General features: G+C 40.2%; 1 protein-coding gene across 4 annotated transcripts in view; it reads left to right on the top strand.

The window, feature by feature from the left end:
- Positions 1 to 17,450, top strand: part of ccdc82 (coiled-coil domain containing 82) — a 67,203-nt gene that overhangs the window by 25,396 nt on the left and 24,357 nt on the right. For all 4 annotated transcript variants that reach the window (XM_059964659.1, XM_059964660.1, XM_059964662.1 and 1 more), the window contains one exon: positions 2,378 to 2,548. In XM_059964659.1, coding sequence (XP_059820642.1) covers positions 2,378 to 2,548 — 171 coding nt within the window. The remainder of the gene's footprint in view (positions 1 to 2,377; positions 2,549 to 17,450) is intronic.

Here is a 17,450-nt window from a genome sequence, read left to right as displayed (position 1 = left end):
TTGACAAGCTTTATGTCTGGCTTGGCCCTATTATAATTTGCAGCTATTTCTGCATTAAAGGCCCCATATAAATATCACTGGCTATTGTCTTCTCAGAGCCATTGACCCAGAGTTCCCTGTCAGAAAAATGTTGAGCCACCTCCTGGACCCATCATTGCTAACAGCCAGCAACATGCATACTTTTGTGGTGAAGTGATACTTCTTGAATATTAATAAAGTTGAAACCCTTTCCTTCAATAATGCACTTGGCCTTGATATTAATAGCTTTAATGCTCATCTGAATAATGTATGTAGCTCTTTGCACTGATAGAAATGCTGCTATCATTGATGGATGACCCTCATAATACCTGATCAATCTTTTCACAGAGAAAATATCAGCACCATTGTCCATTGTAAAGTATATGTTGCTGTTGTCGATCCTTTTACAGGAGTTCATAGCAGGCTGCCTGGTTATGGATGCCTGCTGTAGTAACTTGGAAGAGGTGTGGAAAATGTGAGTTTACTCGCTTTAGAAAGGAAAGTGAAAAAGGAAATTATTCCTTAAATAGAATGAGACTTCAAAAGATACATGAAGTACAAGTGCTGGCATGTGGGACAATGAGAAATTAAGAAGGCTAGAAGAATATTGATTGTTTTTATACAAGGACCATGAATGATGAAAGTACAATAGTTTTGATGAGGTTAACAATGTGCTGGTGGCACTGCACTGCATAGTTTTGGTCTTCACATTTAAGGAAGGGCAACTTGCATCGGAGGCAATCCAGAAAAGATTGACTAGGTTGATTCCTGGGATAAAGAGGTCGACCAGTTTGAGCTTAGACACATTTGAGTTTGGAAGAACGAGTAGTAATCTCATTGAAACACGGTTTGTGGGGAATTGATATGATGAATGCTGAGCGGATATTTTCCATTCTGAGGGTGCCTAGAACTGTGGGCATAGTTTCAGAATAAGAGGGCATCGGACATATAGAGGAATTACACTCAGAGGTTTATGACTCTCTATGTAGAGAACTGAGGTGCCAGAATGTTGAGATTGACAGGTATTTGAACTACAGAAGATTCACAGAATATGGGGAGAGATTGGGAAAGTCATGTTGACATATGTTTGAATCAGCATGATCTTATTGAAAGGTAAAGGAGGACTGCAGGCCAGTAAATCTCAACCAGATTCCACATCTTATGTCCTTATATGAGAGAAAATGCCTTTTCACTACAAGTAAATTGGAAGGATACACTGTAAGACCAGTTGTGATAATGTATAGAATACAAAAAATGCTGGAAGAACCAAGCGGGCCAGGCTGCATCTGTGGAAAAAGTACAGTCAATGTTTCGGGCTGAGACCCTTCAGCAGGACTGGAGAAGAAAACATTGGGGAGTAGATTTAAAAGATGGGGGAGGGGAGAGAGAAACACAAGGTGATAGGTGGAACTGGGAGGGGGAGGGATGAAATAAAGAGCTGGGCAGTTGATTGGTGAAAGAGACAATGCTGGAGAAGGGGCTGTCCATGATGGAGGATAGAAGGCTATGGAAGAAAGAAAAAGGGGGAGGAGCACCAGTGGGAGTGATGGGCATGCAAGGAGATACGGTGAGAGAGTGGCAAAGAGGAAAGAGGATGTGGAATGGTGAAAAGGGGGGCCATTACTGGAAGTTTGAGAAATCAGTGTTCATGCCATCAGGTTGGAGGCTACCCTGACAGAATATAGGGTGTTGTTCCTCCAATCTGATTGTTGTCTCATCGCAACACTAGAGGAGGCCATGGATTGTCATATCAGAATGGGAATGGGATGTGGAATTAAAATGTGTGGCCACTGGGAGATCTCACTTCTTCAGGCGGATGGAGCATTGGTACTTGGTGAAACCCTCATTTTACTTGTAGGTTTTGAATGCTCCGTTGTCATCTTCATGAACTTAAGAATTTGCAACTTTAATGAGTAGAAGTATTTAATCTGATGTATGCTGGAGCAAGTCTGACCATTTGGGTTCTGAAATATCCTGGCCATCTTTCCTCCTGCATCCAAGACTTGTGGGTTATTAAGTTAATAGACCACTGTGAAAATGTAAAAAAGAATAACAAAAATATGAGACAGAATTACAGTAAGGGGGTGCGTTAAGGTTAAGGTTGGTGGGCTGAAGAGCATGTTTCTGTGCTGTATGACCTTGTGATTTCATGGTTGTAAATGGTGTCTCTTATTTCTCATTCCATTGTCCTGTATATACAAAAATCATTTCTTCATTCAGAGTTTAAATCTCAATTTGATACAGACATTTTTCTTGGATTTCTCTGAACCTGATTTTTTTTTTTCTGGGGAACAGTAGTGATGAAATGGACCCAAATCTTCTTGTTCAAATATTTTGTTTCTTTTTGCTACTCTTACAGGAGCGTGTAGATTGTTATCCTAATCTTCATGTGAAAGAGCATTCAGGATTCAAAACATCGTGTCAGGCCTGTGAACTGAAACGTACTTGTAGGTTCACAGTTACCCTGTCAGGAAAGCTATACGACTCCAAAAATTTGGAACAAGACAGCTTCATGTCAAGTGACAAGCAGGTACAGCAAAATAACACAACATAAGGAAACATAAGATTCACAATGCATAGCTGTGTTGGAAATCAGGTTGAAGCGAGAGGAAGAGAGGCTGATAGATTTGATGAACCAAGCAAGATTAGGAACATATGTCTGAATAGAACAGAGGTGTTGAATAAATCTACATTTAATCACCTCCTTCAGCAGCAAGTGCTGTTGACGGAGGGATGTAATTATATATGCTACCTCACATAGAAAAATGATCTGGGTAATTTGTGCAGTACAACAAAGCTGACAATAACAAATCAGAACTGGATTTTGTGTCCATTATGACTCTTATTTTCATTAAAATCATTGATTTATATGAATTAGTTACGAGAAACATTTACCAATTATTATTCATACAACCATAGTATATTTTACATTACTGCATAGTCTAATGATATTCACTTCAATGCACCTTTGCTGATTCTCCTTTAAAGATAATTTTGTTCTGTTTTACTACTCATTCTGACAATAAATTCCACAATCATTTTTCTGTGCATAGGATTTTCTTGTAACTGCCCTATTAATTATTTTAGTGATTCATTTAAATATAAATTATTTAGTATCTGTCTCATTATTTACTTTCTCTCTATGCTTTGTAACCTCTTTCAGTTCACCCACTGAGCTTTGACCTATTTTTTTATTATATGTCATTGTTAAGTTACTGTATTGGGTAATGATAATTTCACGAATGAAAAAAAGTAATTCCATTAAAATGTTTTCATTTGGGAGTTTCTGTTGAAATATTAAGTGCAAGGAGGAAAAGCAAATGTTTGTAGGAATAACATCAATGAAAAGAATCATTGAAGCCAACATGTCCTTTTCATTACCTACATTCTAACTGCTCCCTGAGCAGGAGGCCATAAGGAAAATGCAACCAGCTTGTCGGTGACTGAAATTTTAGTCACTGTTCCCAAAACTAAGTCATTTCTTGCAGAATGAAGGAATTATTCTGAAACGTTTTTAAATACAGTACAGGTGAACCGCTCTGCACACAGTAAGTCACTGCTCCCTGTTACTATTGACACTGAGGACATACAAATCCCGGGGTCTTCCCCTGGATGACAGAATTGAGTGGAGCAGAGGCTGTGTACAAGAAGGGCCAGAGTCACCTCCACTTCCTGAGGCGACTGATGTCCTTTGGAGTATGCAGGCCTCTCCTTCGTATGTTCTACCAGTCTGTTCTCGCCAGTACAGTCTTCAATGCGGTGGTGTGCTGGGACAATGGCATCAACATGGATGATTCCAGCAGGCTCAATAAACTGATTAGAAATGCTGGCTCTGTTATAGGGGTCAGACTGGACACACTGGAGGTTGTGGTAGAACAAAGGACCCCATGGAAAATTCTGATGATTTTGGACAATTTTTCTCACCCTCTGCATGCCATCTAGGCTGAACAGAGCAGCACTTATAGTCATAGACTAAGACAGCCATGCTGCTCCAAAGAGCACTATATGAGGTTATTCTTACCCTCGGCCGTTAGGCTCCATAATGCGTCAACCTATAGCCGGGGAAGTGATGACGCCCTCCTGTTAGACTGTTCGTGGTAACTTATTTTTTATTCTTTCTACTTCTCTTCCAATGCTACTTTGACACTGGTAATGTCAATTACTGGTAATGCTACTTTGGCACTGTAATTTCCTTTGGGATAAATAAAGTGTCTTTCTATCCATCTGTCTAGATACAATACAGCTGACTGGGTGGATAAATAAAACCAGCTGCTTTTTCACCAAAAAAAAAAGCACCAGTTTCTCCCCAGTTCTGAGGAGGAAGCACTGACTTGTCAAGGTCCAGTAGTATCCTTACGCCTTGGATAAGATCCACATTTACCCAATAGTGATCTTGGATACTCCTCATTTACTTTTGTTAAAAACTTGCCCTGCCTGTTACCTTTGAACTTGTCTCCTCTCACTTTAAATATATGCCCTCTAATAATAGACATTTCAACCCTGGGGAAAAAGATACCAGCTGTGTATGCCCCATAATTTTATAAACTTCTATCATGCCTCTCCTCAGAAAGCAATCCAGGTTTACCCAACCTCTCCTTGTGGCATTTGCCCTCTAATCCAGCCAGTGTCCTGGTTAACCTTTCCTGCATCTTCACCAAAACCTCCACATCTGTCCTATAATAGACTTGAATGCAATACTCTAAAACCACCCTAACCAGGGTTGCATAAATTTGCAATAAAATTGCTGACTATTGAGATCAGTGCCTCAACTAATAAAGGCAGCCTGCTGTGTGCCATCTTTGCTACCCCATCGACCTGCACCTAAATATTCCATTAGTGGCCACCAGTTGTCAATATACAGTCATTCCCTGAACAATGGGGCTCACAAGCTCTGAGTAATAATCCTTCATCTATCAATAACTTGATTTTAGCAAAGGTGAAGCACAACTGAAAGGGCTTGCTCTAATTTCAGGGATAGTGTTAAATGTGATTAAAACTCTGCTGCTGCCATTTTGTGATTTCCCAATCCAAATGTGATCCCATTGTTCCTGAAGCATTCATGCTGCTTCACTTTCTGTAGGTGATCTGCTGAGTGTTTCCAGCTTTCCCTCTTCTCATTTCAGATTCCCGGCAGATGTATTTTTGTTAGTGTTTTTGTTCACTGTTGGTCCCAACTGCACTGGCAAGGTAGCACAGCATGCTCCAATATTTAAGCTAATGCCCTAATCTAGCAAGTAGGAAAAAATTAAACATCAGACAGGAGTTAGGTGTTTTCTTAAATGACATCTCAATTCTTAAATTTTGCTTTAAATATAAGAAAGGACAGTGAGTGTGAAGTTGATATTGTCCTGCAGAATTGAAACATTAACACCAGAAGGGTAGTTGCAGTTCCAGTGATGTAATCCTTTATCTGTAACTGTGTTGAACCAGTTGCTGCTTCTCAGGAAACAACAGTGAGTGGGTTTCTGCTGTGTCTTATAACAACTTCAAGTCTAAAGAATGTTACTGATATCCGGAGCAGGGGTTGGACAGAGCTTGTCTCCACAAGGCTGTGCTGGAAAAGGACTCCCATGTAAGGAAAATTGTTTGCCTGCCTTTGCAACCCGGCAGGCATCCCCACCATCCCACTGTCAGTGACAAAAGATGGTACGAGAAGAGCAAGAGAGAAAAGTACTTCAAGTAAAGAAAGAGGAGGGTAAGGAAAGTAGATTCAGCATAGTTAGTTCATTCTGACATTCAGTAGGGGGCCTGTGACTTTCATTCTTATCTCTGCCAGCATTATAAATTTTGCTTTCCCTGGAGGCAATTCTCCGCTCATTTTCAGCTTCAGGACAATAAGGTGTGTCTGGTTCATTAGAAAGAAAACAAAACCTTCATTTATAATGCTTTATCAAACTAATCTGGAATGTCTCAAAATGTTTGACAAGCAATGAATTACCTAAAATGCATAGAATTGTTGTGCTGCTGATGTGTTGGCCATATTGCACACAAGAGCCCAAAACTAAATGAGATAAACGACAAATTTGTCAGAGAATTTCAGCCATAAAGTGAAAAAGAATGCTGGTAGTCTGAAATAATGTCAGATAATGCTAGAATACTCAGCATATGGGACAGCATTTGTGAAGAGAGAAAGAAGTATAACATTTCGGCTTCAGGCCCCTTTGTCAGAACTCAAAAACGTTTGGAAATCAAACATGTTATGGAGGAGGGGTAGAAGTGGAAAGATCAATGAGAACAAGATGGAGATCAACAAAGATTTAATAAAAGGATCTGTACTGTGGGCTGTGTGTGGGTGGTGATGATTTGCTTATTGTAGTTGATCTGACTGATAGGAGGCAAGAGAACAACAGAAAGATGAAGCATACTGTGCCTGAACTGTGAGTTACAAAGGCATCATCAGCAGAGAGAGAAAACTGAGTTAATATAATTGTTTAATGCATCAGATCTGGTTTGCAGGAAGTGTGGAGTTTTTGAGGAAGTTCTTCAGTCCTAATGAAGTGGCCACTGAGTATATGTTTGTAGTCCTCTGCTGCCTGTTGCCCACCACTTCGCGATTCAACATGTGTATTCAGAGATATTCTTTTGCACATCAATGTTGTAACATGTGGTTATTTGAGTTACTTGTCAGCTGTCAGCTTGAACCAGTCTGGTCATTCTCCTCTGACCTCTCTCATTAGCAAACTGTTTTCACTCACAGGACTGCACACCATTCTTTGTAAGCTCTACAGACTGTTGTGTGTGAAAATCCCAGCATATCAGCAGTTTCTGTGATGCTAAAACCACCATCCCTGGTACCAACAATCATTCCAAGGTCAAAGTCACTTGGATCACATTTCTTCCCTATTCTGATGTTTGGCCGAAACAACAACTGAACCTCTTGACCATGTCTGTGTGCTTTTATGCATTGAGTTGCTACCACATGATTGGCAGATTATTTATTTGCATTAATGAGAAGGTGTACCCAGGATGGTGGCAGTGAAGGGGGATTACTTGTTTAAAAAGAGAATTGTTTTTGGATCGTCTTGTTATTGGATGGAAATGTAGTGATTGGACCTCTGTGTTGAAAAGAAGTCAGCATCTCCTCTTCCAACTGGACAGATTACAGCCATTAGAATTCAACACTGAATTAATTTCTCAGATAGCTAGCCTTTCTTGTTCATATCACAACTAGCCAGTTCTAGTGAGAGGTCATCAACTCGTAATGTAAGCTCTCCTTTCCTCACTTCACAATGCAGCCTAATGTGGAGTATATTTCTTGCATTTTATTTTCTTTTAGTTCTCTAACATCAGAAGTATGAGAGGATGCAAATGTGAAAGGAAGGAGAGTTGCCCTCTTGATGCAAGAGGACAAAATAATGTCAGTAGAGAGGGTATTCTGGGGCGTTCATCCACTGAGCTTGTATGGGTAAAATTTAGAAATGAGGGGATGGTCACTCTGATCTGATTGTATATTGTAGGCCCCCCAGAGCCAGTGGAAGATCTGAATTTCTCCAATATTGAGTGAGCAACTCACAATATAAAAAGGTTTGGATGGATGGAGTGGAATTTGTGAAATGTGCCCATGAAAGCTTTCCTTATCAATATAGAGAGAAATACGAGAGAGGGCAACACTGGACCTGCTCCTGGGGAATGAGGTAGGGTAAGTGAAATATGAGAGAGTGCAACACTGGACCTCCTCCTGGGGAATGAGGTTTTGGGAACCACAGTTGATGAGAAATATTGTTTTGGTTAAGAAAGATGGGTAGCTATACTTTAAGAATTGTAAGAGTGCACTTGTGTGAAAAGTTAAGAAGGCAAAAGGGAGGATATGAGAAGGATTGGCAGGCGAGGTGAGGCAAAATCCCAAAAGATTAGGTTTATTAAGAGTAAAAGGGTGGCTAGGGAGAGACTAGGTTCCCTTAAAGATTAGTGTGGATTGAAAGGAAATGGGTGAGATTTTTACTAAATGTTTCTCTTCAGTATTTTCGGTTTAGAAAACAATGGAAGCTGAGGAAATGAGAGAAGTAAGTGTTTTTCCCTAGGACCACATGCAAATTAACAGGGAGTAAATACTGAATGCCCTAAAGTGGATTAGGATGAATAAATACCCAGGGCCTGACCTGGTGCATTCTTATTCCTTGTGGGAAGCTAAAGAAGAAATTCATGAAGCCATTACTGAGAATTTGTTTTATCTCTGACCACAGGTGAGGTTCCAGAGGACTGGAGAGTAATTAATTGTTTAATTAGTTCGAATTACTATTTATTTAGAAAGGCTAGTGAGAACAAGCTAGGAAACTACAGGGTGGTGAAGCAGATATGGGTGGTGGTAAATTGCTGAAGGAGATTCCCAGGGACAGGATCTTCCAAAATTTGGAGACACAGCATCTGATTCAGGACAATCAGCACAGTTTTGTGCATGGGAAGCTATGTTCTGCAAATCTCTTGATCTTTGATGAGGTAGCTAAGGGGGTAGCGCTGTGTGTTTAAAATTTCAGTAATATTTGAGTAACATTGTAAATATATTGTTTGATTACTCATTCATGTTTATTTAAATAATTCATTACAGGTTATATGTAAAAATACATGAATGGATATATAATCATGCCACGTCATACTGTGTGGTCCTTGCTTAAAGTAAAAACGAAGTTAGATTGACTCCCTTGTTTCTCTTCCAATTAACTTAATATTTTGGAGTTACAAAAACATAACAGTGGTGACGAGGAAGTTTTAAGCGCAGCGAAATGTTCAAGTTTACAAAAGGTGCAATGGGAAATAGTCCGGTGAAAAAAGTACACAGTGTAGCAAATGCTTCTTCAGAAAAGATGTTCAAGTTAAAACAAAGGCAGGAACAAACCAATTCAAGGATTTATAAACCGTGAGGGCAGGGTGATAAAAATCATAAATTTAAAGAAAAGCAGAAATGGGTGGCTACATCGGGAAGATAAATGCATTTGATCGCATCAAATAACTGGAATATATTGAGCAGAATTTTGAAGCAAATGGAATAGCCAATGAGAAACCATACCAGTCTTGCTGACTGCATTGGGTAGAAACGCATACAGTTTGCTTAGAAGTTTGGCTGCTCCAGCTAAGCCAGCTAAAATAGCTTTGCTGATATCATGAAAGTAATGCAAGTACATTGTTGATTGCAGAACGTTTTGGGTTTCATCAGTGGAATCAAAAGGAAGGGGAGTCCATTTCGGCAGAAATGGCTGAATTGAAGTTGTTGTCTAAGTAGTGTCAGTTCAGGGATGGGCTTAATGATGCACTGAGAGATCCTTTAGTTTGTGAAATGTTGCAAGAAAGCATTCAGAAATGGCTTGGAACTGAAGCAGAGCTTATAAGCAGTTGAAATATATGTATCAAAGGAAACAGCAGCCGGAGACAAAATTGATTAGCAGTCAGGAATGAAAGTGAGCACGAACAAAATTTCAATGTCTAAACAGAAATCGACCTGGATAACAAATGTTGCTCACATACACCAGATCAATGCAGGTTTAAATATGAAACTTGCAGAAAATATAACAAAGCAAGGCATGTACAAAGAGCATGTTGGACAGACAAAAATAAATGGACAGCACAGGGAAGAGAAAAAAAGATTAAAAAGTCCCAGTGCAGTTTCAAAAAGAGCACTAACCTGTATGCTGTTGATGAAAAATCTGATAATGATGAGAGTGACACAGGACTGAGTAGCCTTGAGATTTACAGTGTGAAAACTAACGAGACTAGCAATAAGGTTTACACCAGAAGCGATCAGCAAATTAATTTAAATAGAAGAATTGGATGCTGGCTCAGCTGTTTCAGGGAGCTTGAACGGCATTTCAAAGATACTAAATGGAAGCCTGCAGATATTCAACTAAGAACTTATACTGGAGAAAAGTTAACTCCTGTGGAAATGACATTTGTAACAGTAAAATATAACAACCAACAAGCCACATTGGGTTTGTATTGATTAAAAACAGCAGGGCCAGCATTTGTGGGGATGTGAGTAGCTGAGACAACTACAACTTGATTGGAGATCCATCCACCATTTCATGCATGTCCCCTGCATTAGAGTCATTTGAAAGCAAATTAAGAAAGGTACTGGATGATGCCTGCAGCAGTGCTGAAAGATGGCAATGAAAAGCTCAAATGAAAATGCCACACCCAGGTTTTACAAAGCCCATTCAATTCCTAATACCATCCATGATGAAGTAGCCATTGAGCTAGATTGCATGGAGGCTGAAGGAATTCTTTACAAGGTTGAGTGGAGCTCATGAGCAATGCCAGTGGTGGCAGTAGCCAAGAAGGATGAGTCTGTCAGGATATGTGATGATTTCAAGGTCAGGGTCAATCCAGTACTAAAAGTAGATGAATACCCTCAGCTCAGAATAGAGGATACCTTCACAAACTTTTCGGGAGGAAAGCACTCTGGCAAAGTCGACTTGGCTGAGGCCTACCTACTGATGAAGATGGAGGGAGAGCCTGAAGCGTAGCTTACCATAAACACTCACACAAGGCTTTATCACTAATATGCTTCATCTGCACCTGCAACCTGGCACAAAGCTATGGACCAGGTGTTAAGGCTGTCCAGACACTCAGATGACGTCATTGTTACAGGCAAGGATGACAAGAAACATGTCCAAAATCTCAAGATATTGTTAAAAAGATTAGAAGATTATGGGTATGACAAGTGTAAATTCTTTAACCCAAGCATCATTTACTGTAGTGACACCATTACCGCACTAGGGTTACTCAAGTGTGCTGTGAAAATTCAAGCAGTGGTGGATGCCTCAAGGCCAAAGGACATGTACCGTTGAGGTCCTTTTTAGGATTTGCCAATTATTACAACAGGTTCCTGCCAAACCTGGATACTGTGCTCCATCTCTTGAACTCATTGCAACAGATTGGGAAGAAATGGCAACTGGCAAAGCAGTGTGAGGTGTCTTTCCAAAAAGTAAAGAAAATGGTGTTGTCGGACACTCTACTTAGGCACTAGGATCCACGTCATTCAGTGAAGCTTGCCATGCACTGTTCGGGAAGAAAGGTGTCCAGGGTTGATGGAACAGAGCAATTTCCTACAGTCCCAGAGTTAACTGCCATAACCACAATGGAGGAGGCCCAAGAGCCTGAGATTGTTTCACCACCACGAGTCTCCTGCCAAGCATAGTGACTGCCCCCTTTGGCAGGAAAGACATTTTCCAGCAAGAGTAAGAAATCCTCAATTTAAAATTTACTATGCTGTGGATGTCTGTATAGTAGTCTTATTATATAGTGTTTATATACTTGAGATGTGTTCTCTATTGAGATGGAGTTTATAGCAAAGCAGGGAGTTTTGTCTGTTTAATATTTCAGTAGTATTTGAGCAATATTGTAAATGTATTGTTTGATTAAGCATTCTTATTTAAATAATTAATGGGGTAAATGTAAAAGTCTGTGAATATTATATGTCATCACGCCAGTACGTCAGGACTCCTTTACTTTTCTTCCAGTTAGTTTTATGTTTTTGGGTTACAACGCATAACAGGTAGATTGCAACAGGGCAGTGGATGGTGTCTATATGGGCTTTAATAATGCCTTTAACCAGGCCCCTCATGGCAGGCTAGTTTGAGAAGTTAGATCACATGGGATCCAGAGGAAGATAGTGGATTGGATTTGTGATTGGCACAGTGGTAGGAAGCAGAGGGTGATGGTCGAGGGTTGTTCCTCAGACTGGAGGCCTGTGACTAATGGTGTGCCAGAATCATGTCTTGAAGATCTGTGAAGTCAGCAAGTCCTATATATTAGTGACACACTGATTATACAGTGTCAGAAACTGCTGGCACTGTAGAACAAATTACCAAATGTGTTAACACTGATGCATTCGCAACATAATTTCAACTTAATTATCACTTGCATGTCAAAACATTGTGCTTTTCTTATAGGTACTTGTAGAATGTGATCTCTCTCTAGCTCTAAGTGCTAAAGGAGGCTTTTGTTGCTTACTTCAAGATGCTTATAAAGTTTGTGCTCATTAACGTCTGGAGTTTTGAGTCCGTGACTTGCTGCTATGTGATTACATTTGCCTAGGTTGCATTATCTGCAACAGTGCTCCTGCACACCATATGCAGTTCTCCTTCCTTTAACATGGGGCCTTTCAACTCCTCAAATAGTATTTTAAAAGATTTTATATGTTAGGTGTGTTGCAAATTTGTTATTCTTGTACCCATGTGCAGTTCTGAAAAGTTGCCATATTGAATTATAACACTGATTATTAATTTTAATAAAACCAATTTGTAGGTTTGAGGCCACATTTCATGTTTACTAGTGTTTTCTCTTCTGATCTTCAAGGCTAGAATAACATTGGCAGGGTGTATTTGCATTTTTTGTGATAATTCCAGTAACAAGGCTTGTGTGTGATTTTGAGAATGTTGGGGTTGGTAGGATGCAAATAAACCCCCTCTGGGCTAACTCTTTAGTGCAGAATAGAGCAAAAATCTATAAGGAAGCTCAAATCTCATCTGTTTTTTCCATTCATTCAAAGAGACATTTGAAGTCCCATGGCATTATCGGGAACTTCCTGCAGTTCCTACTAGAAGTTATCCATCAGCCACATTAAAACACACAGAAGTAAGGTACTCAACAGGTCAGTCAGCAACTGTGAAGAGGGAAAATCTTTCAAAATAATTCTTTAAAAAGTAATAAAATAATAGAACAACAGAAATGTTTGAGATAGGGGTAGAGAATCAAAAGTGACTGAATGACACAAAAAGCGTGTTGTGAAGAATGGGTGATAAAGGTTTGTTCATATATTTGTCTTTACAAGATATATGTATATGTAGATTCATGTGTTCTAGGGAGAAAGAGAAAATAACAATGCCAGCACTGGGAAAAAATAGAGTCGCAGAGCCATGCAGCACAGAAACAAGCCCTTTTGCCCAACTCATTCATTCTGACTACAGTATGTAGTCTAGAGAGCTTGTCCCATCTGTCCACATTTGGCCCGTAGCCCTCAAACAACTTCTGTCCATGTACTTATCTAGATGGCTTTTAAATGTTCCTAATGTGTCTTTCTCAGGTACTGTTTCTGGCAGCTCATTTGAAGAAGCTGCTCTGGATGTCTTTTTTTTAAATCTCTTGCCTCTTATCTAAAACTTACGTACTCCTATTTTTAGCACCCCTCACTGGGGAAAATAGACTATTTCCCTCATGATCTTATATACCTCTAGCAGGTCATCCTTCAAACACCTACTTTCTAGGAAATAAAGTCCTAGTCTATACAACATTTCCTTGAAAATCAAGCCCTCAGGTTTAAGCTACATCCCAGTAAATTTTGCACTCTTTCTAGTTTAATAACATTATTTCTATAACAATGTGACCAGATCTGTACATGAGACTCCAAATGTGGCCTCACTAATGTCTTGTGTAACAGCAACATAGATTTTCAGCTCCTTTACTCAGTGGCCTGACTGATGAAGTTCAGCATGCAAATGCTCAAATGCTTCTTCGCCACCCTATCAACCTGTGATGCCACTTTCAGTGAAATATGCACATAACTTTTCCCAGGGTCCTACCATTCACTGTACATCCTATGTTGGGTTTGATTTCCCAAATTACAATCAGTCTGTGGCATAAAGGGACTCCCCCCCCCCCCCCCCCCCCGGATAAGGACGCCAGTCTATTGCGAGCATTTTTTGCCGGTATCCATTTTCAACTGGGTAGACTGGAGCATTGTGTGGTTAAGTGCCTTGTTCAAGGACACACACACTGCCATCGCTGGGCTTGAACTCACGACCTTCAGGTCGCTAGTCAAACTCCCAAACCAGTTGGCCACGTGCCACACTCCAAAGTACAATACCTCACTTTTATCTGGATTGAAAGCCATATGCCAATCATCAGCCACATGTTCAAGATCGCCTGGTAATTTTTCAAAATTTTCTGCACTGTCTACAGTACAGTACCACCTAATTTAGTATCAGCTCCAAATTTACTATTGCAAATGCATCAGTGTTAACACATATGGTGAATTTTCTACATTGCGGTTTGCCGACAGTTTCTGATGGTGTGTGATCAGTGTATCACTGAGGTATAGGACTTGCAAGTTTCACAGATCTTTAAGACATGATTATGCGAGTCCTGGAGGGGAAACACAATGTTGGCACAGAGGGGGTATATTTTCACAAAAAGAATGTGAGAAAGTCCTTGGGATAGGGAGCCATAAACTCATCCCTCATTCATCTTGCTGCAAGGTGTAACAGTTGTCTCACCCCTATTATACACTTCCAAACTTTTTCTCTGGTTGTCCATATTGAAGCAGGTTGTCTTACCAGTTACTACATTGTGGGGACTTAATTCCTGCAAATTGGTAGGCATATTTTACCATAAATAAATTTAATTGGTTAGATAGTGCATTTGGCATTATTTAAAAACGTTTTTTAAATCCAAGTAGTTATTTATTACCTTAATCTGTAGTCATCCTTTGACAAATACTATCTGCCTTACTTCAATGCAGCCATTGGCAGTTTGGTTCTTGAAACTGTTCTTTGCTTTTTTTGTGTTTAAAATACCATTATTGTTCTTATTGCATCGCAGCAGGCCAATTTTACTGTTCCTGGCTCCCCTGCTAACATCCAGCAGGTGATTAAGTCAACTTCGAAAACTGTGGTTAAAATAGCAAGCATGAGGAATGTACCTAGGACAGACCAGTAATTATTTTACATCTATTTTAATTCCTTGCCCTGCTGAAATTGGCTTTATGCTTCAGAACAATTAGTACAATAGGATAATATAATTAAATATTCATAAATCTTACAAGTTTGCTGTTTTGCCCAAAAGAAAGTGGACTGAAAACGTGTTCATGCTTTAAGAGTTACCTAATATTCATTGTATGCAAATTGGAGACAATTAACTGGAAATATTGAAGTTCTTTCGTGAAGACTAATTTGGAATATAACTTTCATTTGTGTGAGGAAAGCAGGTAACAGAAATGTTTGGAAGTTGACTTGTCAGTCATAGGAAGTAATAGACAAATAGGTGCAGAAGTAGACCATTCGGCCCCTCGAGTCTGCACCGCCATTCTGAGATCATGGCTGATCATTCACTATCAATACCCAGTCCCTGCCTTGTCCCCATATCCCTTGATTCCCCTATCCATCAGATATCTATCTAGCTCCTTCTTGAAAGCATCCAGAGAATTGGCCTCCACCGTCTTCCGAGGCAGTGCATTCCACACCTCCACAACTCTCTGGGAGAAGAAGCTTTTCCTCAACTCTGTTTTAAATAACTGACCTCTTATTCTCAATCCATGCCCTCTGGTACTGGACTCTCCCAACATCTGGAACATATTTCCTGCCTCAATCCTATCAAATCCTTTAATTATCTTAAACGTTTCAATCAGATCCCCTCTCAATCTCCTCAATTCCAGCGTGTACAAGCCCAATCTCTCCAATCTCTCTGCGTAAGACAGCCCTGCCATCCCAGGAATCAACCTAGTGAATCTATGCTGCACTTCCTCAATTGCCAGAATGTCCTTCCTTAAACCTGGAGACCAAAACTACACAATTTTCCAGGTGTGGTCTCACCAGGACCCTGTACAAATGCAAAAGGACATCCTTGCTCTTGTACTCAATTCCCCTTGTAATAAAGGCCAACATTCCATTTGCCCTCTTCACTGCCTGTTGTACTTGCTCATTCACCTTCATTGACTAATGAACTAGGACTCCTAGGTCTCTTTGCATTTCTCCCTCTACACCGTTCAGACAATACTCTGCCCTCTTGTTCCTGCTTCCAAAGTGGATAACTTCACATTTATTCACATTGAATGACATCTGCCAAGTATCTGCCCACTCACCCAGCCTATCCAAGTCTCCCTGTATTCTCCTAACGTCCTCTTCGCAAGTCACACTGCCACCCAGTTTAGTATTGTCAGCAAACTTGCTGATATAGTTTTCAATGCCCTCATCTAAATCGTTGACATACAATGAGTAATAAAATTATTTGTATCTTACTTTATGCTACTAGTTAATTAAACATACATATGCATTCTAATCTTTGATTTTGTTCATTCTATTATTGTCGATACTAGTCGATAGAAATGCAATTATATATACTGGAGCTTTTGGCTCCTTGTCGTTATGCCTCCAAAGCTCCATCAGATGGCAATATTGTGCCTCAGTGCATTTTTGCTGAGCCATTTCACCAAGAATCACTTTAAAGTTCAACTGGTGAGAGAGATAAATAGGATCAAATTTGCCCAACCTTTGCTCCCTGTAATTCCTACTTTATAAGTAGTTTACTTTTCTTTTAAGGATTGAGACCTAATTTGACCAGGTGCACCTTGGAGAGGGGATTGAAACCAATAACATAGTGAACACCTTAGCTCTAAAAATCAGAAGCATTTCATATAAATGTGAAAATATCGGAAGCCAGCACGTGATGTAGCTAGCACAAAGTGAAATTGCTTTTTAGCCAGGAGGCATTTCTGATATGGTTGAGTGGACTGCATTGTAAGCACTCTGCTCTGCTTTAATATCAATCTAAATTTGCCTCTGAAATGCTCTTGTAGACTCCGTTTATGTAGCTGCTCCAGCTGAATTTCCTGACAATGGTAACATCAACATATTGGGGATATCACCTCAACTCAACTGCACCTGCCACATAAATACAACAGAAAGCATGGCAGAGGCTGGGCATTCTGCAGTGAATGGCTCACCTTCTGACGCCTAAAGCCTTTCTCCCATCTACACAAGTCCAGAGCATAATAAAATTCTATACAATATATGCAGAGGAGTGCAATGCTAACAATGCCAAAAACTGTCCAAATTATCCAAGACACATCTGAATCTGTCTTCTCTTCAGTACTGCCATACTATGGGCATGAAGTGTACCACTTGCAAAATGCATCACTACTCTAACAGCAGCTCCTAAACCTGTGACCTCTACCCCAGCGACATAGGCAACAAGTGTAAAGAAGCACTGCAGTTGCACGTTGTCCTGAAATAAATGGCCATTGCTTTTTATCCACTAGACCTCAGAACGGGAATTTTTAAAACCATCTTCACAGCGAAGTACTGCAGCAATTCAAGTCACTGAATTGCCTCCAGCTCCTGACCATTGTTTTGGACGGTCAATAAATGCAAGCCCTGCCATCGCTCCACCATCCCGAAAAGCTAATGAATAAAGCATCTAGCAACCTCATTTTGGTTAGTGCTGGTGAATGGCCCTTCTGGCCACCTCTGGGGTCTTCATAGGCTGCCCTAAAATGAACAGGTACTGAGAGCAGTCTTAGGAAGCAGAATTAACATGCATGTTGAAACCTCGAAATCATCCTGCCCAGGTGCTGGGGCAGCTGCCTCAGGGAGTCCTTCAAGCAAACACCAAGAAAGTCAATTGTTTCCCTTCTGTTGCATGGCCCATATCCCTCGACACTGCCTCCCCTAACCATCCAACCAGTCATGTTGGTTTAAACAAGTGTAACAATTTCACAGGCACCAGAC

Source organism: Hypanus sabinus, chromosome 3 (assembly GCF_030144855.1).
Source record: "Hypanus sabinus isolate sHypSab1 chromosome 3, sHypSab1.hap1, whole genome shotgun sequence".
NCBI lineage: Eukaryota > Metazoa > Chordata > Chondrichthyes > Myliobatiformes > Dasyatidae > Hypanus > Hypanus sabinus.
The sequence above is the reverse complement of the archived record's forward strand: the minus strand, read 5'-3'. Positions and strand labels throughout refer to the sequence as shown.